The sequence below is a fragment of the Engystomops pustulosus genome, chromosome 4, assembly GCF_040894005.1.
Source record: "Engystomops pustulosus chromosome 4, aEngPut4.maternal, whole genome shotgun sequence".
In the NCBI taxonomy this organism is placed as follows: Eukaryota; Metazoa; Chordata; class Amphibia; order Anura; family Leptodactylidae; genus Engystomops; species Engystomops pustulosus.
In genome coordinates, this window is record NC_092414.1 from 6,074,206 (window position 1) to 6,099,451 (window position 25,246).

The 25,246-nt window shown below is 50.5% G+C and overlaps 1 protein-coding gene across 5 annotated transcripts; it reads right to left on the minus strand.

Moving 5' to 3' along the window:
• Positions 1–12,892: 12,892 nt before the first annotated feature.
• Positions 12,893–20,596, minus strand: SLC25A18 (solute carrier family 25 member 18). Of its 5 annotated transcripts, XM_072144892.1 has the most exons (11): positions 20,288–20,595; positions 20,111–20,172; positions 17,541–17,594; positions 17,339–17,461; positions 16,473–16,528; positions 15,349–15,439; positions 15,160–15,278; positions 14,936–15,077; positions 14,680–14,834; positions 13,674–13,749; positions 12,893–13,593 (listed from the first exon to the last, which is right to left on the minus strand). In XM_072144892.1, the coding sequence occupies exons 1-11, from the start codon at positions 20,414–20,416 to the stop codon at positions 13,452–13,454; spliced, it is 1,149 nt and encodes a 382-aa protein (XP_072000993.1). In that variant the 5' UTR covers positions 20,417–20,595; the 3' UTR covers positions 12,893–13,451. The 5 variants fall into 5 exon arrangements, with proteins under 5 accessions (XP_072000993.1, XP_072000992.1, XP_072000994.1 ...); XM_072144891.1 differs by lacking the exon at positions 20,111–20,172 and having other exon boundaries at positions 20,193–20,596; XM_072144893.1 differs by lacking the exon at positions 20,111–20,172 and having other exon boundaries at positions 13,249–13,593; positions 20,288–20,422.
• Positions 20,597–25,246: the final 4,650 nt, after the last annotated feature.

Sequence of the window (25,246 nt, forward strand, 5' to 3'; positions counted from 1 at the left end):
CTCCCTCTGTGTACAGGAGGGATAGACCTGCCAGATTACCCCCCCCCCCCCCCTCTGTGTACAGGAGGGATAGACCTGCCAGATTACTACCCCCTCCCCTCTGTGTACAGGAGGGATAGACTGCCAGATTACTACCCCCCCCTCCCTCTGTGTACAGGAGGGATAGACCTGCAGATTACCCCCCCCCCCTCCCTCTGTGTACAGGAGGGATAGACCTGCCAGATTACCCCCCCCCTCCCCCCTCTGTGTACAGGAGGGATAGACCTGCCAGATTACTCCCCCCCCCCCTCTGTGTACAGGAGGGATAGACCTGCCAGATTACTACCCCCCCCCCCCCCCTCTGTGTACAGAGGATAGACCTGCCAGATTACTACCCCCCCCCCCCCCCCTCTGTGTACAGGAGGGATAGACCTGCCAGATTACCACCCCCCCCCCCCCCTCCTCTGTGTACAGGAGGGATAGACCTGCCAGATTACTACCCCCTCCCTCTGTGTACAGGAGGGATAGACCTGCCAGATTACTAATCCTCTGTGTACAGGAGGGATAGACCTGCCAGATTACCCCCCCCCCCCCCCCTCCTCTGTGTACAGGAGGGATAGACCTGCAGATTACCCCCCCTCCCCCCTCTGTGTACAGGAGGGATAGACCTGCCAGATTACTACCCCCCCCCCCTCTGTGTCAGGAGGGATAGACCTGCCAGATTACCCCCCCCCCTCCCTCTGTGTACAGGAGGGATAGACCTGCCAGATTACTACCCCCTCCCTCTGTGTACAGGAGGGATAGACCTGCCAGATTACTACCCCCTCCCCCTCTGTGTACAGGAGGGATAGACCTGCCAGATTACTACCCCCCCCCCCCCCCTCTGTGTACAGGAGGGATAGACCTGCCAGATTACTACCCCCCCCCCTCCTCTGTGTACAGGAGGGATAGACCTGCCAGATTACTACCCCCTCCCCTCTGTGTACAGGAGGGATAGACCTGCCAGATTACTAACCCCCCCCCCCCTCCTGTGTACAGGAGGGATAGACCTGCCAGATTACTAACCCCCCCCCCCCCCCCCTCTGTGTACAGGAGGATAGACCTGCCAGATTACTACCCCCTCCCCCTCTGTGTACAGGAGGGATAGACCTGCCAGATTACTACCCCCCCCCCCTCTGTGTACAGGAGGGATAGACCTGCCAGATTACTAACCCCCCCCCCCCCTCTGTGTACAGGAGGGATAGACCTGCCAGATTACCCCCCCCTCCCTCTGTGTACAGAGGGATAGACCTGCCAGATTACCCCCCCCCTCCCTCTGTGTACAGGAGGGATAGACCTGCCAGATTACTAACCCCTCCCCCTCTGTGTACAGGAGGGATAGACCTGCCAGATTACTACCCCCCTCCCCCTCTGTGTACAGGAGGGATAGACCTGCCAGATTACTACCCCCTCCCCCTCTGTGTACAGGAGGGATAGACCTGCCAGATTACTAACCCCCCCCCCCTCTGTGTACAGGAGGGATAGACCTGCCAGATTACTACCCCCCCCCTCCTCTGTGTACAGGAGGGATAGACCTGCCAGATTACTAACCCCCCCCCCCCCTCTGTGTACAGGAGGGATAGACCTGCCAGATTACTAACCCCCCCCCCCCCTGTGTACAGGAGGGATAGACCTGCCAGATTACCCCCCCCCCTCCCTCTGTGTACAGGAGGGATAGACCTGCCAGATTACTAACCCCCCCCCCCTCCCTTTGTGTACAGGAGGGATAGACCTGCCAGATTACTACCCCCCCCCCTCCTCTGTGTACAGGAGGGATAGACCTGCAGATTACCCCCCCCCCTCTGTGTACAGGGAGGGATAGACCTGCCAGATTACTACCCCCCCCTCCCTCTGTGTACAGGAGGGATAGACCTGCCAGATTACTAACCCCCCCCCCTCCCTTTGTGTACAGGAGGGATAGACCTGCCAGATTACCCCCCCCCCCCCTCTGTGTACAGGAGGGATAGACCTGCCAGATTACCCCCCCCCCCTCCTCTGTGTACAGGAGGGATAGACCTGCCAGATTACTACCCCCCCCCCCCCTCTGTGTACAGGAGGGATAGACCTGCCAGATTACCCCCCCCCCCCTCTGTGTACAGGAGGGATAGACCTGCCAGATTTACCACCCCCCTCCCCTCTGTGTACAGGAGGATAGACCTGCCAGATTACTAACCCCCCCCCCCTCCTCTGTGTACAGGAGGGATAGACCTGCCAGATTACTACCCCCTCCCCCTCTGTGTACAGGAGGGATAGACCTGCCAGATTACTAACCCCCCCCCCCCTCTGTGTACAGGAGGGATAGACCTGCCAGATTACTAACCCCCCCCCCCCCCCTCCCCTCTGTGTACAGGAGGGATAGACCTGCCAGATTACCACCCCCCCTCCCTCTGTGTACAGGAGGGATAGACCTGCCAGATTACTACCCCCTCCCCTCTGTGTACAGGAGGATAGACCTGCCAGATTACTACCCCCTCCCCCTCTGTGTACAGGAGGGATAGACCTGCCAGATTACCACCACCCCCCCCCCCCCTCCTCTGTGTACAGGAGGGATAGACCTGCCAGATTACCACCCCCCCCCCCTCCTCTGTGTACAGGAGGGATAGACCTGCCAGATTACCACCCCCCCCCCCTCCCTCTGTGTACAGGAGGGATAGACCTGCCAGATTACCATTAACCCCCCCCCCCTCTGTGTACAGGAGGGATAGACCTGCCAGATTACTACCCCTCCCCCTGTGTACAGGAGGGATAGACCTGCCAGATTACCACCCCCCTCCCTCTGTGTACAGGAGGGATAGACCTGCCAGATTACCACCCCCCCCTCCCTCTGTGTACAAGAGGGATAGACCTGCCAGATTACCATTAACCCCCCCCCCCTCTGTGTACAGGAGGGATAGACCTGCCAGATTACTACCCCCCCCCCTCCCTCTGTGTACAGGAGGGATAGACCTGCCAGATTACTAACCCCCCCCCCCCTTCCTCTGTGTACAGGAGGGATAGACCTGCCAGATTACTACCCCCCCCCCCTCCTCTGTGTACAGGAGGGATAGACCTGCCAGATTACCCCCCCCCCCCCCTGTGTACAGGAGGGATAGACCTGCCAGATTACCCCCCCCCCCCTCCCTCTGTGTACAGGAGGGATAGACCTGCCAGATTACTACCCCCCCCCCTCCCTCTGTGTACAGGAGGGATAGACCTGCCAGATTACTAACCCCCCCCCCCCCCTGTGTACAGGAGGGATAGACCTGCCAGATTACCCCCCCCCCCCCCCTCTGTGTACAGGAGGGATAGACCTGCCAGATTACTAACACCCCCCCCCCCTGTGTACAGGAGGGATAGACCTGCCAGATTACCCCTCCCTCTGTGTACAGGAGGGATAGACCTGCCAGATTACCCCCCCCCCCCTCCGTGTACAGGAGGGATAGACCTGCCAGATTACCCCCCCCCTCCCTCTGTGTACAGGAGGGATAGACCTGCCAGATTACCCCCCCCCCCTCCCTCTGTGTACAGGAGGGATAGACCTGCCAGATTACCATTAACCCCCCCCCCCCTCTGTGTACAGGAGGGATAGACCTGCCAGATTACCACCCCCCTCCCTCTGTGTACAGGAGGGATAGACCTGCCAGATTACTACCCCCTCCCCTCTGTGTACAGGAGGGATAGACCTGCCAGATTACTACCCCCTCCCCCTCTGTGTACAGGAGGGATAGACCTGCCAGATTACTACCCCCCCCCCCCCCCTCTGTGTACAGGAGGGATAGACCTGCCAGATTACTACCCCCCCTCCCTCTGTGTACAGGAGGGATAGACCTGCCAGATTACTACCCCCTCCCTCTGTGTACAGGAGGGATAGACCTGCCAGATTACTAACCCCCCCCCCCTCCTCTGTGTACAGGAGGGATAGACCTGCCAGATTACTAACCCCCCCCCCCCCTCCTCTGTGTACAGGAGGGATAGACCTGCCAGATTACTACCCCTCCCCCTCTGTGTACAGGAGGGATAGACCTGCCAGATTACTACCCCCCCCCCCCTCTGTGTACAGGAGGGATAGACCTGCCAGATTACTAACCCCCCCCCCCCCCCCCTGTGTACAGGAGGGATAGACCTGCCAGATTACCCCCCCCCCTCCCTCTGTGTACAGGAGGGATAGACCTGCCAGATTACCCCCCCCCTCCCTCTGTGTACAGGAGGGATAGACCTGCCAGATTACTAACCCCTCCCCCTCTGTGTACAGGAGGGATAGACCTGCCAGATTACTACCCCCTCCCCCTCTGTGTACAGGAGGGATAGACCTGCCAGATTACTACCCCCTCCCCCTCTGTGTACAGGAGGGATAGACCTGCCAGATTACTAACCCCCCCCCCTCCTCTGTGTACAGGAGGGATAGACCTGCCAGATTACTACCCCCCCCCCCCTCCTCTGTGTACAGGAGGGATAGACCTGCCAGATTACTAACCCCCCCCCCCCCCTCTGTGTACAGGAGGGATAGACCTGCCAGATTACTAACCCCCCCCCCCCTGTGTACAGGAGGGATAGACCTGCCAGATTACCCCCCCCCCCTCCCTCTGTGTACAGGAGGGATAGACCTGCCAGATTACTAACCCCCCCCCCCCTCCCTTTGTGTACAGGAGGGATAGACCTGCCAGATTACTACCCCCCCCCCCTCCTCTGTGTACAGGAGGGATAGACCTGCCAGAATTACCCCCCCCCCTCTGTGTACAGGAGGGATAGACCTGCCAGATTACTACCCCCCCCTCCCTCTGTGTACAGGAGGGATAGACCTGCCAGATTACTAACCCCCCCCCCTCCCTTTGTGTACAGGAGGGATAGACCTGCCAGATTACCCCCCCCCCCCCCTCTGTGTACAGGAGGGATAGACCTGCCAGATTACCCCCCCCCCCCCTCCTCTGTGTACAGGAGGGATAGACCTGCCAGATTACTACCCCCCCCCCCCCCTCTGTGTACAGGAGGGATAGACCTGCCAGATTACCCCCCCCCCCCCTCTGTGTACAGGAGGGATAGACCTGCCAGATTACCACCCCCCTCCCTCTGTGTACAGGAGGGATAGACCTGCCAGATTACTAACCCCCCCCCCTCCTCTGTGTACAGGAGGGATAGACCTGCCAGATTACTACCCCCTCCCCCTCTGTGTACAGGAGGGATAGACCTGCCAGATTACTAACCCCCCCCCCCCCCTCTGTGTACAGGAGGGATAGACCTGCCAGATTACTAACCCCCCCCCCCCCTCCCTCTGTGTACAGGAGGGATAGACCTGCCAGATTACCACCCCCCCCTCCCTCTGTGTACAGGAGGGATAGACCTGCCAGATTACTACCCCCTCCCCCTCTGTGTACAGGAGGGATAGACCTGCCAGATTACTACCCCCTCCCCCTCTGTGTACAGGAGGGATAGACCTGCAGATTACCACCACCCCCCCCCCCCCTCCTCTGTGTACAGGAGGGATAGACCTGCCAGATTACCACCCCCCCCCCCCTCCTCTGTGTACAGGAGGGATAGACCTGCCAGATTACCACCCCCCCCCCTCCCTCTGTGTACAGGAGGGATAGACCTGCCAGATTACCATTAACCCCCCCCCCCTCTGTGTACAGGAGGGATAGACCTGCCAGATTACTACCCTCCCCCTGTGTACAGGAGGGATAGACCTGCCAGATTACCACCCCCCCTCCCTCTGTGTACAGGAGGGATAGACCTGCCAGATTACCACCCCCCCCCTCCCTCTGTGTACAAGAGGGATAGACCTGCCAGATTACCATTAACCCCCCCCCCCTCTGTGTACAGGAGGGATAGACCTGCCAGATTACTACCCCCCCCCTCCCTCTGTGTACAGGAGGGATAGACCTGCCAGATTACTAACCCCCCCCCCCTTCCTCTGTGTACAGGAGGGATAGACCTGCCAGATTACTACCCCCCCCCCCTCCTCTGTGTACAGGAGGGATAGACCTGCCAGATTACCCCCCCCCCCCTGTGTACAGGAGGGATAGACCTGCCAGATTACCCCCCCCCCCTCCCTCTGTGTACAGGAGGGATAGACCTGCCAGATTACTACCCCCCCCCCTCCCTCTGTGTACAGGAGGGATAGACCTGCCAGATTACTAACCCCCCCCCCCCCCCTGTGTACAGGAGGGATAGACCTGCCAGATTACCCCCCCCCCCCCCCCTCTGTGTACAGGAGGGATAGACCTGCCAGATTACTAACACCCCCCCCCCCTGTGTACAGGAGGGATAGACCTGCCAGATTACCCCTCCCTCTGTGTACAGGAGGGATAGACCTGCCAGATTACCCCCCCCCTCCGTGTACAGGAGGGATAGACCTGCCAGATTACCCCCCCCCCCTCCCTCTGTGTACAGGAGGGATAGACCTGCCAGATTACCCCCCCCCCTCCCTCTGTGTACAGGAGGATAGACCTGCCAGATTACCCCCCCCCCTCCCTCTGTGTACAGGAGGGATAGACCTGCCAGATTACTACCCCCTCCCCCTCTGTGTACAGGAGGGATAGACCTGCCAGATTACTAACCCCCCCCCCCCCCTGTGTACAGGAGGGATAGACCTGCCAGATTACCCCCCCCCCCTCCCTCTGTGTACAGGAGGGATAGACCTGCCAGATTACTAACCCCCCCCCCCCCCTCTGTGTACAGGAGGGATAGACCTGCCAGATTACTAACACCCCCCCCCCCCTGTGTACAGGAGGGATAGACCTGCCAGATTACCCCCCCCCCCCTCCCTCTGTGTACAGGAGGGATAGACCTGCCAGATTACTAACCCCTCCCCCTCTGTGTACAGGAGGGATAGACCTGCCAGATTACTACCCCCTCCCCCTCTGTGTACAGGAGGGATAGACCTGCCAGATTACCCCCCCCCCTCCCTCTGTGTACAGGAGGGATAGACCTGCCAGATTACTACCCCCCCCCTCCCTCTGTGTACAGGAGGGATAGACCTGCCAGATTACTACCCCCTCCCTCTGTGTACAGGAGGGATAGACCTGCCAGATTACTAACCCCCCCCCTCCTCTGTGTACAGGAGGGATAGACCTGCCAGATTACCCCCCCCCCCCCTCCCTCTGTGTACAGGAGGATAGACTGCCAGATTACTACCCCCTCCCCCTCTGTGTACAGGAGGGATAGACCTGCCAGATTACTAACCCCTCCCCCCCCTCTGTGTACAGGAGGGATAGACCTGCAGATTACTAACCCCCCCCCCTCCTCTGTGTACAGGAGGGATAGACCTGCCAGATTACTACCCCCTCCCCCTCCTCTGTGTACAGGAGGGATAGACCTGCCAGATTACTAACCCCCCCCCCTCCTCTGTGTACAGGAGGGATAGACCTGCCAGATTACTACCCCCTCCCCCTCCTCTGTGTACAGGAGGGATAGACCTGCCAGATTAACCCCCCCCCCCCCTCCCTCTGTGTACAGGAGGGATAGACCTGCCAGATTACTACCCCCCCCCTCCTCTGTGTACAGGAGGGATAGACCTGCCAGATTACTAACCCCCCCCCCCCTGTGTACAGGAGGGATAGACCTGCCAGATTACCCCCCCCCCCTCCTCTGTGTACAGGAGGGATAGACCTGCCAGATTACTACCCCCTCCCCCTGTGTACAGGAGGGATAGACCTGCCAGATTACTAACCCCCCCCCCCTCCCTTTGTGTACAGGAGGGATAGACCTGCCAGATTACTACCCCCCCCCCTCCTCTGTGTACAGGAGGGATAGACCTGCCAGATTACCCCCCCCCCCCTCTGTGTACAGGAGGGATAGACCTGCCAGATTACTACCCCCCCCCTCCCTCTGTGTACAGGAGGGATAGACCTGCCAGATTACTAACCCCCCCCCCCTCCCTTTGTGTACAGGAGGGATAGACCTGCCAGATTACCCCCCCCCCCCTCTGTGTACAGGAGGGATAGACCTGCCAGATTACCCCCCCCCCCCTCTGTGTACAGGAGGGATAGACCTGCCAGATTACCCCCCCCCCTCCTCTGTGTACAGGAGGGATAGACCTGCCAGATTACTACCCCCCCCCCCCCTCTGTGTACAGGAGGGATAGACCTGCCAGATTACCCCCCCCCCCCCCCCTCTGTGTACAGGAGGGATAGACCTGCCAGATTACTACCCCCCCCTCCCTCTGTGTACAGGAGGGATAGACCTGCCAGATTACTAACCCCCCCCCCTCCCTTTGTGTACAGGAGGGATAGACCTGCCAGATTACCCCCCCCCCCCTCTCTGTGTACAGGAGGGATAGACCTGCCAGATTACTAACCCCCCCCCCCTCCTCTGTGTACAGGAGGGATAGACCTGCCAGATTACCCCCCCCCCTCCCTCTGTGTACAGGAGGGATAGACCTGCCAGATTACTAACCCCCCCCCCCCTCCTCTGTGTACAGGAGGGATAGACCTGCCAGATTACTACCCCCCTCCCCCCCCTCCTCTGTGTACAGGAGGGATAGACCTGCCAGATTACTAACCCCCCCCCCCCCTCTGTGTACAGGAGGGATAGACCTGCCAGATTACTAACTCCCCCCCCCCCCCCCCCCCTCCCTCTGTGTACAGGAGGGATAGACCTGCCAGATTACCACCCCCCCCCTCCCCTCTGTGTACAGGAGGGATAGACCTGCCAGATTACTACCCCCTCCCCTCTGTGTACAGGAGGGATAGACCTGCCAGATTTCACCACCCCCCCCTCCCTCTGTGTACAGGAGGGATAGACCTGCCAGATTACTACCCCCTCCCCCTCTGTGTACAGGAGGGATAGACCTGCCAGATTACTACCCCCCTCCCCCTCTGTGTACAGGAGGGATAGACCTGCCAGATTACCACCACCCCCCCCCCCCCTCCTCTGTGTACAGGAGGGATAGACCTGCCAGATTACCCCCCCCCCCCTCCCTCTGTGTACAGGAGGGATAGACCTGCCAGATTACCATTAACCCCCCCCCCCCTCTGTGTACAGGAGGGATAGACCTGCCAGATTACTACCCCCCCCCCCCCTCCCTCTGTGTACAGGAGGGATAGACCTGCCAGATTACTAACCCCCCCCCCTCCCTCTGTGTACAGGAGGGATAGACCTGCCAGATTACTAACCCCCCCCCCCCCTCCCTCTGTGTACAGGAGGGATAGACCTGCCAGATTACTAACCCCCCCCCCCCTCCCTCTGTGTACAGGAGGGATAGACCTGCCAGATTACCCCCCCCCCTCCCTCTGTGTACAGGAGGGATAGACCTGCCAGATTACCCCCCCCCTCCCTCTGTGTACAGGAGGGATAGACCTGCCAGATTACCCCCCCCCCCCTCCCTCTGTGTACAGGAGGATAGACCTGCAGATTACCAACCCCCCCCCCCCCTCCCTCTGTGTACAGGAGGGATAGACCTGCCAGATTACTAACCCCCCCCCCCCCCCTCCTCTGTGTACAGGAGGGATAGACCTGCCAGATTACTACCCCCCCCCCCCTCCCTCTGTGTACAGGAGGGATAGACCTGCCAGATTACTACCCCCCCCCCCCTCTGTGTACAGGAGGGATAGACCTGCCAGATTACTACCCCCCCCCCCCTCCCTCTGTGTACAGGAGGGATAGACCTGCCAGATTACTACCCCCCCCCTCTGTGTACAGGAGGGATAGACCTGCCAGATTACTACCCCCCCCCCCCCCCCTGTGTACAGGAGGGATAGACCTGCCAGATTACTACCCCCTCCCCCTGTGTACAGGAGGGATAGACCTGCCAGATTACTACCCCCCCCCCTGTGTACAGGAGGGATAGACCTGCCAGATTACCACCACCCCCCCTCCCTCTGTGTACAGGAGGGATAGACCTGCCAGATTACTACCCCCCCCCTCCCTCTGTGTACAGGAGAGATAGACCTGCCAGATTACCCCCCCCCCCCCCCCCCTCTGTGTACAGGAGGGATAGACCTGCCAGATTACTACCCCCCCCCCCCCCCCCCTCTGTGTACAGGAGGGATAGACCTGCCAGATTACTACCCCCCCCCCCCCTCTGTGTACAGGAGGGATAGACCTGCCAGATTACTAACCCCCCCCCCCCCTCTGTGTACAGGAGGGATAGACCTGCCAGATTACTACCCCCCCCCCCTCTGTGTACAGGAGGGATAGACCTGCCAGATTACTAACCCCCCCCCCCCCTCTGTGTACAGGAGGGATAGACCTGCCAGATTACTAACCCCCCCCCCCCCCCCTCTGTGTACAGGAGGGATAGACCTGCCAGATTACCACCCCCCCCCCCCTCCCTCTGTGTACAGGAGGGATAGACCTGCCAGATTACTACCCCCCCCCCCCCCTCTGTGTACAGAGGGATAGACCTGCCAGATTACTAACACCCCCCCCCCCCCCCCTCTGTGTACAGGAGGGATAGACCTGCCAGATTACTACCCCCCCCCCCCCCCCCTCTGTGTACAGGAGGGATAGACCTGCCAGATTACTAACACCCCCCCCCCCCCCCCCTCTGTGTACAGGAGGGATAGACCTGCCAGATTACTACCCCCCCCCCCCCCCCCTCTGTGTACAGGAGGGATAGACCTGCAGATTACTACCCCCCCCCCCCCTCCTCTGTGTACCGGACACTTATTGTATTACCCCTTTCCTCCGCAGATGATGCCTGAGATCCGAGTCGCTTTATTTGGGGCCAACTCCAACCGCAAGTTCCTGGACTAGTCCCCGCTCGCTGCCCTGCGCTGCTGTACAGAGATTTATCCCGAATATTTCATCTTCTGGCGTCGCCCCTTTATGTGTTTAGTGATGTTTTAGTCCAGGGCCGGTGCTGACCCGTCCTGTAGTCGGATCCTGGTGTCTGCACGAGGCGGCAGGGAGATCCCGCCTGCTGCTCGCTGCCACATTCCACTTCACCGGCCGTCATCCTGCCCCCTGTATGACACGGCGGCCATTGTGATGTTGTCTTTTATTTATTACAATTAAAAATGTGTGAACCTCGATGTTGTGTCATTTATTACACAGCGGGAGATGCGGTGGTGCCGCCCTGGTGGTGAGGCTTACATATTACATATGACACAGAGAAGGTGCAGGTCTATTAACCCTTTATGTCTCTTGCCTAAACTGTTAATGGTGCAGATTTGACAAAAATGTAACTGTATAAAACCACCAGTGCAATGACGGACGTCAGACCTGCCACTAGTAGTAACCCAAATCTGCCCCTAGATAATTCACTGGGGCAACAAGGTACAAGCAGGACAATGCAAGATAATTCATAAGACTAGGAGTAAGTGTCACCGCTGCAGCACTCCTTGTCTGCCACTAGGTGGCGCCGCTACCTGCAGAAGTGCTGGAGGATGTGTCTACAGTAGTCACATGAATGATCATTACAATTATCTTGCCACAGGGGGGCGCTGTTACAGCTGCAGTAACCTCTAATAGCCACAAGGAGGTGCTGTCAGATTACTGCGGGTGATGCTTTTACCATGTACTTTCTGCCACATGAATAAATATCCAACTGCAGCAACTTATCCTCCACAAGGTGGCGCTGCCAATGCATAGATAAATAAGAATGGCAGCTGTTGTAATATCTACCCCATGGTGGCATCGTAAGATGCAAGAAGTTGTAGCTGCAGTACCCACTTCTACCACAAGGTGGCACCACTAATACATGCACAAGCGTCACAGCTGCAGTAACATTATCTTCCACAAGGGGAGGGGGTGCATCGACCACATGAATAAGCATTGCAGCTGTTGTAACATCTACCTACCACCAGGTGGCGAAGCCAATTCAAGAAAAAGTTGTAGCTGCAGTACCCACTTCTACCACAAGGCGGTGCCGCTAATACGTAAAAAGCGATAAAGCTGCACTACCGCCTTCTACCACAAGGTGGTGCCACCAATCCCATGAATAGAAGTTGTAGCTGCAATACCCACTTCTATCACAAGGTGGCGCCGCTAATACATGAATAAGCATCGCAGCTGCAGAAACATTATCTACCACCAGGTGGCGTCATCAATATAAGAATCGAAGTAGTAGATGTAGTACTCACTTCTACCACAAGGAGGCCGTCATTACATTAATAAGTAATACATCTGCACTACCGCCTTCTCCCACAAGATGGTGCCCCCGATACAGTTATAGAAGTTGTAGCTGAAGTACCCACTTCTACCACAAGGCGGTGCCGCTAATACGTAAATAAGCGATGCAGCTGCACTACCGCCTTCTACCACATGGTGGTGCACCCGATACAATTATAGAAGTTGTAGCTGCACTACCGCATTCTACCACAAGGTGGTGCCAACAATACAGGAATAGAAGTTGTAGCTGCAATAACCACATGAAACCACATGGTGGTGCCGCTAATACGTAAAAAAGCGATAACGCTGCACTACCGCATTCTACCACACGATGGTGCCGCTAATACGTAAATAATCGTTACAGCTGCACTACCGCCTTCTACCACACGATGGTGCCGCTAATACGTAAATAATCATTACAGCTGCACTACCGCCTTCTACCACACGATGGTGCCGCTAATACGTAAATAATCATTACAGCTGCACTACCGCCTTCTACCACACGATGGTGCCGCTAATACGTAAATAATCGTTACAGCTGCACTACCGCATTCTACCACACGATGGTGCCGACAATACGTAAATAATCGTTACAGCTGCACTACCGCCTTCTACCACACGATGGTGCCGCTAATACGTAAATAATCGTTACAGCTGCACTACCGCATTCTACCACACGATGGTGCCGACAATACGTAAATAATCATTACAGCTGCACTACCGCATTCTACCACAAGGTGGTGCTCCTACCACATGAATAGGAAGCTGCAGCAATGCAAATCAGCTGCTGTATTCTCTATGGCCAGCAGATGGCGCCCTCACCCACATTCTACAGCAGGGATCTTGACCTTTATAATGCTCCTATCACATCTAAAGCATCACAGGCTCCTCCAGCGCAATATTACCGCAGCTCTGGCTGTGACTGGAGTATACAACATAAGGGGAGGAAAGGAGACATAGCCAGAATATATTCTAGGGTCCGAGGATGCTCTACGCCAGCGACCCTCCATGCACAATGACTACTTCTGCCTTGTACTCCAATCACAGCCAAAGCTGTAAAGTATTCTGCTCATCTAGGTCTTGCCATGCTTTCCCAGGCTTCTGCATAACATCGATTTATGACTTTTCAGACGCATTTACAAATAAAATCTCCAATCAAGAACCTGGAAAGGACCGAGTACAAGAATCTAAAAACACATCAAATTCATGTAAAATTTTTAAAAAATGTAGAATTTCTCTAAAATGTCAATGAGACGCTGCAGTGCTCCTCCTATCCTGTGGGGGCGCTGCAGGACGATCATGGCGGCCGTGTCCTGGAGCCGCGCAGTTTTTAGATCTAGTTCCAGGTCCTAAATCCTTCATAGCCGACCCCTGACCCCCGACCCCATCAGCCAATTCTCGTCTCATTATTTAAAATATCCAAGGACGTATTCTCCGATTCCGATAAAATAGACGACTTGTGCGATTCCGAAGAGAGGAGCGATGACCAGCGCCCGGCACCAGGCCCCCTTCATGAACGCCGCTGGACCCTCATTGCTCCAAATTTTCCTGTTGAGTGAAGAAAAATCATTTAATTCCCATCAGGGGTCATATCAAGGGTTAAAGGTGAAGATGGGGGTGGAGCTAACCTGGCGCAGTCCATGATCCCGTTATACGTGTCTTCTCCGAGGCCTTTCTTCAGGGTCTGGATCCGAGTCTTCAGCACTAAACCAGACACAAGGTTAAAGGGACGGTGCACCCAGAAGCCACCAAGCACCTCAATAACTTAGAGATCCCGTCCCTTTAAGTATCATAAGGCGCAAAGCTTATAGTTACCACCAGACTCCACTATACACAACATCTCATATGTTACAGGATTTCCTCTTTAGATGCTTCAACTACACCAATTACTTCAGTTTATTGCTTTCGATGCGCCATCCTGCAACTTTGCCAATTACAACATCTGAATATTTTAACTCCTCTTCACTTGCAGCCCAAGCTCCTGCACCACACACAGTTTTTACATGGATTTCCCCTCTAAAAAATTTGAACACCATCAATTCCCTTTGGTTTATAGCTGTTTGTGCAACTTCCTGCAACTTTTACCCAAAACAGAGGAATATCTCTTTGCCTGCAATATTTCAAGGTTTCAAATGACCAAATATCCCATCTATTGGTATGAAAATGGGTCATAACTTGGAGCTTCCCGCAAAATGGCTGAGTTGCTTCAATTTAATTTATTAGAACTATGCGCCATCCTGCAACTTTAAACAAAATGAACTCTTTATGTGCTTTCCATTTGCAGCCGGAGTTGCCAGGCCACGACATGGAGGTTATAAATGTTGTGTTAGGGTGGATGTGGATGGTGATTTTGAGGGGGGAATCCATCTCTTTACTTTATTGGTTTCTGTGCAGCATCCTGCAACTTTTACTAACTACAATATTAGACGTGGACATTATGGAGCGTCCCCTGCGCTCTCCTTTACTTGTCGCACAAGTTCTCATATCACCTACACTATGATCCCATATGGGTTTTATATATTGATCCACCATCAGATCACTTTAACTGGGAGTTTTGCACCATCCTGCAACTTTTACAATATTAAAATACCTGATCTGGGCCAAAAAGTTTGCTGAATCTCTCCCCCGTCTTACCATCAAGAGGCGTCACTGCGACAGCCGCCACCGATCCGGCGAAGCACCCGGCGATGAATGAATGGTAGAACGGGGCCTTCTGCTGCGGAGACTTTTGGCCCAGTTTGTTGACGTTGGCGAAGAGAGGGAAGTAGATGATGGAGAAGGGAACGTCCCTGCGGAAAGGAGAGGGCAGATCATAGGCACAGAAACACTCTGATGATCAGTTCTGGACCCCATGGGTGTGGATGCAGGACCCTCGGGGTAATGTACATACCTGAGCAGGGTGGCCCCCAGACCTTTATAGACGCCGGATATGCCCTGGGTCCGGAGCAGGTCTCTGGCTATGAGGAGGGCGGACGGTCTCTGAGGCGGAGGAACCACGGCTGCTGCTTCTCCTCCTACAACCTTCTGTGTCGCTAAAATATAAAACATTAAGAACATAAGAAACATCAAACCCAAAGCTCAGCACCGGAACCGCCAGCACAGAACCCCCGGTACCGAGGCGACCCGCATCCTGCAGCTGGATCTTCAGCATCTCCATGGGCGACGTCACAACCACCTGACACGTCCCCGCACCGCAACCGGCCAACATCTCCCGCACCAGCGACAGCTCCTTCCTGCAACCAAGACACAGCGTCACAGCGAGTCCAGCTACACCCCCACACACAGGGCAAGAAGAAAACCTACCCCTCCTGGGCCAGAACATTCCGGAAGAAATCATTGGCTGCAAGTTTAATGGCTTTCTCTGGAGTGACCAGCGTGAGATTCACAGCCGCCCCTGAAAGAGAAGAGAAAGTACAGGGAATACATCACATATACATAATACTGCCCCCTATGTACAGGGATATAACTACTATAATACTGCCCCCTATGTACAGGAATATAACTACTATAATACTGCCCCCTATGTACAGGGATATAACTACTATAATACTGCCCCCTATGTACAGGAATATAACTACTATAATACTGCCCCCTATGTACAGGGATATAACTACTATAATACTGCCCCCTATGTACAGGGATATAACTACTATAATACTGCCCCCTATGTACAAGAATATAACTACTATAATACTGCCCCCTATGTACAAGAATATAACTACTATAATACTGCCTCCTATGTACAGGAATATAACTACTATAATACTGCCCCCTATGTACAGGAATATAACTACTATAATACTGCCCCCTATGTACAGGAATATAACTACTATAATACTGCCCCCTATGTACAGGAATATAACTACTATAACACTGCCCCCTATGTACAAGAATATAACTACTATAATACTGCCCCCTATGTACAGGAATATAACTACTATAACACTGCCCCCTATGTACAGGAATATAACTACTATAATACTGCCCCCTATGTACAGGAATATAACGACTATAATACTGCCCCCTATGTACAGGAATATAACTACTATAATACTGCCCCCTATGTACAAGAATATAACTACTATAATACTGCCCCCTATGTACAAGAATATAACTACTATAATACTGCCCCCTATGTACAGGGATATAACTACTATAATACTGCCCCCTATGTACAGGAATATAACTACTATAATACTGCCCCCTATGTACAAGTATATAACTACTATAATACTGCCCCCTATGTACAGGAATATCACTACTATAATACTGCCCCCTGTGTACAGTAGATAGAACTACATTTCTAGGTGTTATGAGGTGACTGCAGGTTGGGGCAGGATTCTCTGTGGATGAGGTTGCGGTATACATTTCTTGCAGTGCATCCTGGGATTTGTTATATAATGAGGGGGTGGGGTGTTGGTTCTCACCTCTGTACATTCCAAAAAACCCCTCTGAGCGCACGGTCTTGATCAAGCAGTCGTACCTGAGGACAGACAGGGGTGTGAGATGGCGGTATACACATGTGCACCTCTTGTGTGCCGGATCCCCGCAGCTTCACATTCTTCTTGTGGAATGTAATAAACCTGGAATATTTCTTGTTTCTACAAATATAATTAACTCTTCACCTACACAGGAGGCGGCGGAGGCGGCAGCGCCCACTACTGAGAATTATCATGAGAAAACAGGAGATCTTCTCTAGAGCTGCACCTGCGGCTGGATTGGGCTCCTGCACTGCCGCACTATAATGCTCTCGTCTCTTATTACCGCAAGTTAACTAGCAACTTACCTCATCACCGACCCACTGCATCCCTCCCTGACATCTCTAGAGCCGCACCTACCAGTCTCCTGCCCTGGGTGCGCCCTCTGATCTCTCCTTATTATACACTTATCTCAGCCTCAGAGCCCCCTAATCCTCGTGTGCACCCTGCACCTAATCCTACAGGTTTCCTCTTGTGCTGCACCTTTTCTCTAGAATGCTCTTCCTCATAGGACTGTGTATCCCCCCCATCCTCCTGTCTCCTCCCGTGCTGCACCTGGACTCTAGACTGCTCTTTCCTACACACTGGATTCTGGGATATAACACACACCCAGTCTCTGGATACACTCGGCCATTGTTGGCGGCTGCAGGGGTGCGGTGCCCACAATAGTTTTGGATGTGATGGAGAATGAATCATCTCCAGGAGCTGCAGGGACAAAACTTGTGCCAGAGAGTGAGTCAGGGAACACGTGGAGCTTGTGCACCTCCTGTCGTCTCGTGTATGCAGCTCTGCTGCAGAGTAATGCCGTGACTTACATGCCCCGGTAGGTGCCCTGTCCCTGTTGGTTCTGTAGTCGGGTCTTGGCGAGGTCGATGGGAAAGACGCAGGTGACCCCCACCAGTCCGGCGATGCCGCCATTGATGAGTTTGGCAGGTAAGCTGTAATACAGAGAGCGACATCAATAGAGGGAGACGAGATAATTCCTGTATAAAGACTCACAACACGGCAAGTTCTCACCTGATCTTCTCAGCCATATTTACTAGCCCTCGTCCTGCAGTTCTGGTGTGTGGCCTACAGAGGGAGACAACACAAGGCCCTATGGAGGATGTATAGAATGTTCTATCTATAGGTTATTCTCAGCACGGCCTGCAGGTGGTGCTATTTACACTGGGCTAAGACACTGACACCTGGAGGCCAATTAGGAGTATTACATCTTAAATGTCTAATAGTGAGGTTTCCTGCAGCTGTCAGGGCATGATGGGAGTTGTAGTCTCACCTGGAGGTCACTGAGGTACCGTACAGTGGTATCTACCTGACCCCGCGTCCAGTACCTCCGTCATCTCCTCCCGACATGTAATGTTTAACCACAAACATGAGAACTGAGCACATAATGCGACCGTTTCATCCCTGTACAGAGGCGGCAATCACAGATCAATGTCCTCCCCCCCTGCCAAATATCCAGTGACCCCCGACCCCACCGCATCACAAGGTGAACTTTACTCCCTGTAACCCCAAACATGGCAGGTCATGGGACCTCACCGAGGCAATGCAGGGGGAGGACTGTATCACACAGGATGGGATGAGATACACAGCTCAGCAGTATCACACAGGATAGGATTAGATACACAGCTCAGCAGTATCACACAGGAGAGGATTAGATACACAGCTCAGCAGGCAGTATCACACAAGATAGGATTAGATACACAGCTCAGTAGTCAGTATCACACAGGAGAGGATTAGATACACAGCTCAGCAGACAGTATCACACAGGAGAGGATTAGATACACAGCTCAGAAGGCAGTATCACACAGGATGGGATTAGATACACAGCTCAGCAGTCAGTATAACACAGGAGAGGATTAGATACACAGCTCAGCAGACAGTATCACACAGGAGAGGATTAGATACACAGCTCAGCAGGCAGTATCACACGTGAAAGGATTAGATACACAGCTCAGCAGGCAGTATCACACGTGAAAGGATTAGATACACAGCTCAGCAGACAGTATCACACAGGAGAGGATTAGATACACAGCTCAGCAGTCAGTATCACACAAATGATGGGATTAGATACACAGCTCAGCAGGCAGTATCACACGTGAAAGGATTAGATACATGTCACCAGACTGTAACACCAGTGTTAGGGCGCGTTCACATGTTGCGCTTTGGTTGAGTTTTCATTGCGTTTAAAACACATTACAGAAGTTGAGGAGAGGTGATTTGTCTAATTACGTTAGTATTTACATTTGTTGACGTGATGTTAACACCTCATTTAAAATGTGTTTTGTAAACGCAAATGTTAACAGAAATGTAATTAGGTAAATCACTTCTCCTCAGCTCTTGTAAACGCAGGCCAAAAAGCAGCGTGTGAATGCGCCCTTAGGCTCAGATACGCTGGTTGGCATCTTTAGACGATTACTTCTCATTTCCATGAATGAGCCCCTGTCACCAGAGATCAGTACATGAAGGGGTTAATCTGCCCCCCACTCTCTGAGTCCCCCTCATCGGGGTAAGTCACCTTTCTCATGAGGCTCGGGACAAATCCCGCTGCCATGGTGACCTTTGATGCGATGCCCATCGCCATGACGACAATTTGGCTGCAGCATCCTGCTAAATCTAGGCCAGGCTTGAGGCCTGTGTGACTAATGAGGGCAGCGGAAAGCGCCAGACTTTAACCCTGTCATGACCGCATGCTGCTGATGTTCCTGGAACCCGTGGGTCGCGGCATCACAGGATCATTTCTATCTATTGCTCAATGTCCTGGTGCCATAGGTCAGGTCCCTGTGCCCCCCGCTGGCAGCCCCTCGTATTAATCATTACACACCACCACAAACACAATCCATGTACCAGTACAGCCACATCACAGCTTACCGCATGTAGTAATACCGCCATATAGTGTCACCTGGGCCACACCGTGTCATGCAGGGTCGGCTCCAGGCATCAGTAGGCCCCTGGGCGGCAGACCCTCAGTGGGCCCCTTTGCAGTGAACTTACGTGGCAGCATTAAAAATTCAGAAACTAAAACAGTCTCCTGTTCCCTAAAATATTTCCTAGTTTACCAAACAGCCCCCTCATGTTATTTCATATAAGCCCCCCTCACACCCTAGGGTGGTGCAGTCTGCCAATCAGTTTAATAGGCCGATAGTGCCGCCATATGGTGCATACTAGAATGCCCAAAAATATCAGTTTTTTCGGATGGAGATTTTGAAGCCAATTGCAGGTGCGGATCATAAGGGGGGAGAACAGATCATTGAGAAAAGCAGCAACTCCTCTGTTATCACATCAAAAACTGAACGTGTGAACACAGCCTGAGCCTGCGCTACTGACAACATATCCCACCCTCATTGTCACCAGGTAGTGGAGGTCTCAGCGACAACGTCTGCGTGTAAATAACGCCGTCACATGACACAACACCCGTACAGACCCACAGCGCAGTCACATCATCCGTCACTTTCATCTGAATCTGCTAAATGCAGCCTCATAGTTTAATAAAAATATATATATATACTTTGACATTAACAAGTGTCTCCAATTCTACAAAATGTACCGTCGTTTTTACCAAGTTTCACGAAGTTTCGCCTCCTTACCTCTCTGCAGGGGTCGTTACCGCAGTGACAAGTTTTATAGAAACAAAAAATTCCCAAAATTTCTGCAGTAATGAAAAGAAACCTGAGTAAGGAGCAGCAGGGGCTGGGGCTTGTGCTCCGCAGCCTGGGGCAGGAGATGTAGCAGAGCCGGTTGCTCCTCCGCTGCAGGACACTCACCAGGACGCTGCTCCGCAGACTATCTCCTCTCCAGGGCCGGGATTCCCTTCTGCTGGATCCAGGGCTTGGCCTCTGGGAGGGACAGGAAGAGCAGGAGGAGGGGGAGAGACTAACAGGCAATGTCACCATCCAGCCACATCCATGGCATAATACCGCCTGATACAGGGACACATCCAGGCCCAACAAAATCCCATCTGATAACCAGAGGGGGAAGACAAAGGTTTACGGCCAACTGAGAACTTATCATCTCATCTTCATATAGAAACTCTCCAAACACACCGACTGCAGGAGCAAACACTGCAATTATCCTGTGAATAGTCACCACCTGCTCTGTGTAGTGAGCACATTACTAATCCACTGCTGAGAAACAACCTATAATACTGCCCCCTATGTACAGGAATATAACTACTATAATACTGCCCGCTATGTACAGGAATATAACTACTATAATACTGCCCCCTATGTACAGGAATATAACTACTATACTACTGCCCCCTATGTACAGGAATATAACTACTATAATACTGCCCCTATGTACAGGAATATAACTACTATAATACTGCCCCCTATGTACAGGAATATAACTACTATAATACTGCCCCCTATGTACAAGAATATAACTACTATAATTCTGCCCCCTATGTACAGGAATATAACTACTATAATACTGCCCCTATGTACAGGAATATAACTACTATAATACTGCCCCCTATGTACAGGAATATAACTACTATAATACTGCCCCCCTATGTACAGGAATATAACTACTATAATACTGCCCCCTATGTACAGGAATATAACTACTATAATACTGCCCCCTATGTACAGGAATATAACTACTATAATACTGCCCCCTATGTACAGGAATATAACTACTATAATACTGCCCCCTATGTACAGGAATATAACTACTATAATACTGCCCCCTATGTACAGGAATATAACTACTATAATACTGCCCCCTATGTACAGGAATATAACTACTATAATACTGCCCCCTATGTACAAGAATATAACTACTATAATACTGCCCCCTATGTACAAGAATATAACTACTATAATACTGCCCCTATGTACAAGAATATAACTACTATAATACTGCTCCCTATGTACAGGAATATAACTACTATAATACTGCCCCCTATGTACAGGAATATAACTACTATAATACTGCCCCCTATGTACAGGAATATAACTACTATAATACTGCCCCCTATGTACAGGAATATAACTACTATAATACTGCCCCCTATGTACAAGAATATAACTACTATAATACTGCCCCCTATGTACAGGAATATAACTACTATAATACTGCCCCCTATGTACAAGAATATAACTACTATAATACTGCCTCCTATGTACAGGAATATAACTACTATAATACTGCCCCCTATGTACAAGAATATAACTACTATAATACTGCCTCCTATGTACAGGAATATAACTACTATAATACTGCCCCCTATGTACAAGAATATAACTACTATAATACTGCCTCCTATGTACAGGAATATAACTACTATAATACTGCCCCCTATGTACAGGAATATACCTACTATAATACTGCCCCCTATGTACAGGAATATAACTACTATAATACTGCCCCCTATGTACAGGAATATAACTACTATAATACTGCCCCCTATGTACAGGAATATAACTACTATAATACTGCCCCCTATGTACAGGAATATAACTACTATAATACTGCCCCCTATGTACAGGAATATAACTACTATAATACTGCCCCCTATGTACAAGAATATAACTACTATAATACTGCCCCCTATGTACAGGAATATAACTACTATAATACTGCCCCCTATGTACAGGAATATAACTACTATAATACTGCCCCCTATGTACAGGAATATAACTACTATAATACTGCCCCCTATGTACAGGAATATAACTACTATAATACTGCCCCCTATGTACAAGAATATAACTACTATAATACTGCCCCTATGTACAGGAATATCACTACTATAATACTGCCCCCTATGTACAAGAATATAACTACTATAATACTGCCGCCTATGTACAGGAATATAACTACTATAATACTGCCCCCTATGTACAGGAATATAACTACTATAATACTGCCCCTATGTACAGGAATATAACTACTATAATACTGCCATCTATGTACAGGAATATAACTACTATAATACTGCCCCTATGTACAGGAATATAACTACTATAATACTGCCCCCTATGTACAAGAATATAACTACTATAATACTGCCCCTATGTACAGGAATATCACTACTATAATACTGCCCCCTATGTACAAGAATATAACTACTATAATACTGCCGCCTATGTACAGGAATATAACTACTACAATACTGCCATCTATGTACAGGAATATAACTACTATAATACTGCCCCCTATGTACAGGAATATAACTACTATAATACTACCCCCTATGTACAGGATATAACTACTATAATACTGCCCCCTATGTACAGGAATATAACTACTATAATACTGCCCCCTATGTACAGGCATATAACTACTATAATACTGCCCCCTATGTACAGGAATATAACTACTATAATACTGCCCTCTATGTAAAAGAATATAACTACTATAATACTGCCCTCTATGTACAAGAATATAACTACTATAATACTGCCCCCTATGTACAAGAATATAACTACTATAATACTGCCCCCTATGTACAAGAATATAACTACTATAATACTGCCCCCTATGTACAGGAATATCACTACTATAATACTGCCCCCTATGTACAAGAATATAACTACTATAATACTGCCGCCTATGTACAGGAATATAACTACTATAATACTGCCCCTATGTACAGGAATATAACTACTATAATACTGCCATCTATGTACAGGAATATAACTACTATAATACTGCCCCTATGTACAGGAATATAACTACTATAATACTGCCCCCTATGTACAAGAATATAACTACTATAATACTGCCTCTATGTACAGGAATATCACTACTATAATACTGCCCCCTATGTACAAGAATATAACTACTATAATACTGCCCCTATGTACAGGAATATAACTACTATAATACTGCCCCTATGTACAGGAATATAACTACTATAATACTGCCCCCTATGTACAGGAATATAACTACTATAATACTGCCCCTATGTACAGGAATATAACTACTATAATACTGCCCCCTATGTACAGGATATAACTACTATAATACTGCCCCCTATGTACAGGAATATAACTACTATAATACTGCCCCCTATGTACAGGCATATAACTACTATAATACTGCCCTCTATGTACAAGAATATAACTACTATAAAACTGCCCCCTATGTACAAGAATATAACTACTATAATACTGCCCCCTATGTACAAGAATATAACTACTATAATACTGCCCTCTATGTACAGGAATATAACTACTATAATACTGCCCCCTATGTACAGGAATGTAACTACTATAATACTGCCCCCTATGTACAAGAATATAACTACTATAATACTGCCCCCTATGTACAGGAATATAACTACTATAATACTGCCCCCTATGTACAGGAATATAACTACTATAATACTGCCCCCTATGTACAGGAATATAACTACTATAATACTGCCCCCTATGTACAAGAATATAACTACTATAATACTGCCCCTATGTACAGGAATATCACTACTATAATACTGCCCCCTATGTACAAGAATATAACTACTATAATACTGCCTCCTATGTACAGGAATATAACTACTATAATACTGCCCCCTATGTACAGGAATATAACTACTATAATACTGCCCCCTATGTACAGGAATATAACTACTATAATACTGCCCCCTATGTACAGGAATATAACTACTATAATACTGCCTTCTATGTACAGGAATATAACTACTATAATACTGCCCCCTATGTACAGGAATATAACTACTATAATACTGCCCCCTATGTACAGGAATATAACTACTATAATACTGCCCCTATGTACAGGAATATAACTACTATAATACTGCCATCTATGTACAGGAATATAACTACTATAATACTGCCCCTATGTACAGGAATATAACTACTATAATACTGCCCCCTATGTACAAGAATATAACTACTATAATACTGCCCCTATGTACAGGAATATCACTACTATAATACTGCCCCCTATGTACAAGAATATAACTACTATAATACTGCCTCCTATGTACAGGAATATAACTACTATAATACTGCCCCCTATGTACAGGAATATAACTACTATAATACTGCCCCCTATGTACAGGAATATAACTACTATAATACTGCCCCCTATGTACAGGAATATAACTACTATAATACTGCCCCCTATGTACAGGAATATAACTACTATAATACTGCCCCCTATGTACAGGAATATAACTACTATAATACTGCCCCCTATGTACAGGAATATAACTACTATAATACTGCCCCCTATGTACAGGAATATAACTACTATAATACTGCCCCCTATGTACAAGAATATAACTACTATAATACTGCCCCCTATGTACAAGAATATAACTACTATAATACTGCCCCTATGTACAAGAATATAACTACTATAATACTGCCCCCTATGTACAGGAATATAACTACTATAATACTGCCCCCTATGTACAGGAATATAACTACTATAATACTGCCCCCTATGTACAAGAATATAACTACTATAATACTGCCCCCTATGTACAGGAATATAACTACTATAATACTGCCCCCTATGTACAAGAATATAACTACTATAGTACTGCCTCCTATGTACAGGAATATAACTACTATAATACTGCCCCCTATGTACAAGAATATAACTACTATAATACTGCCTCCTATGTACAGGAATATAACTACTATAATACTGCCCCCTATGTACAGGAATATACCTACTATAATACTGCCCCCTATGTACAGGAATATAACTACTATAATACTGCCCCCTATGTACAGGAATATAAC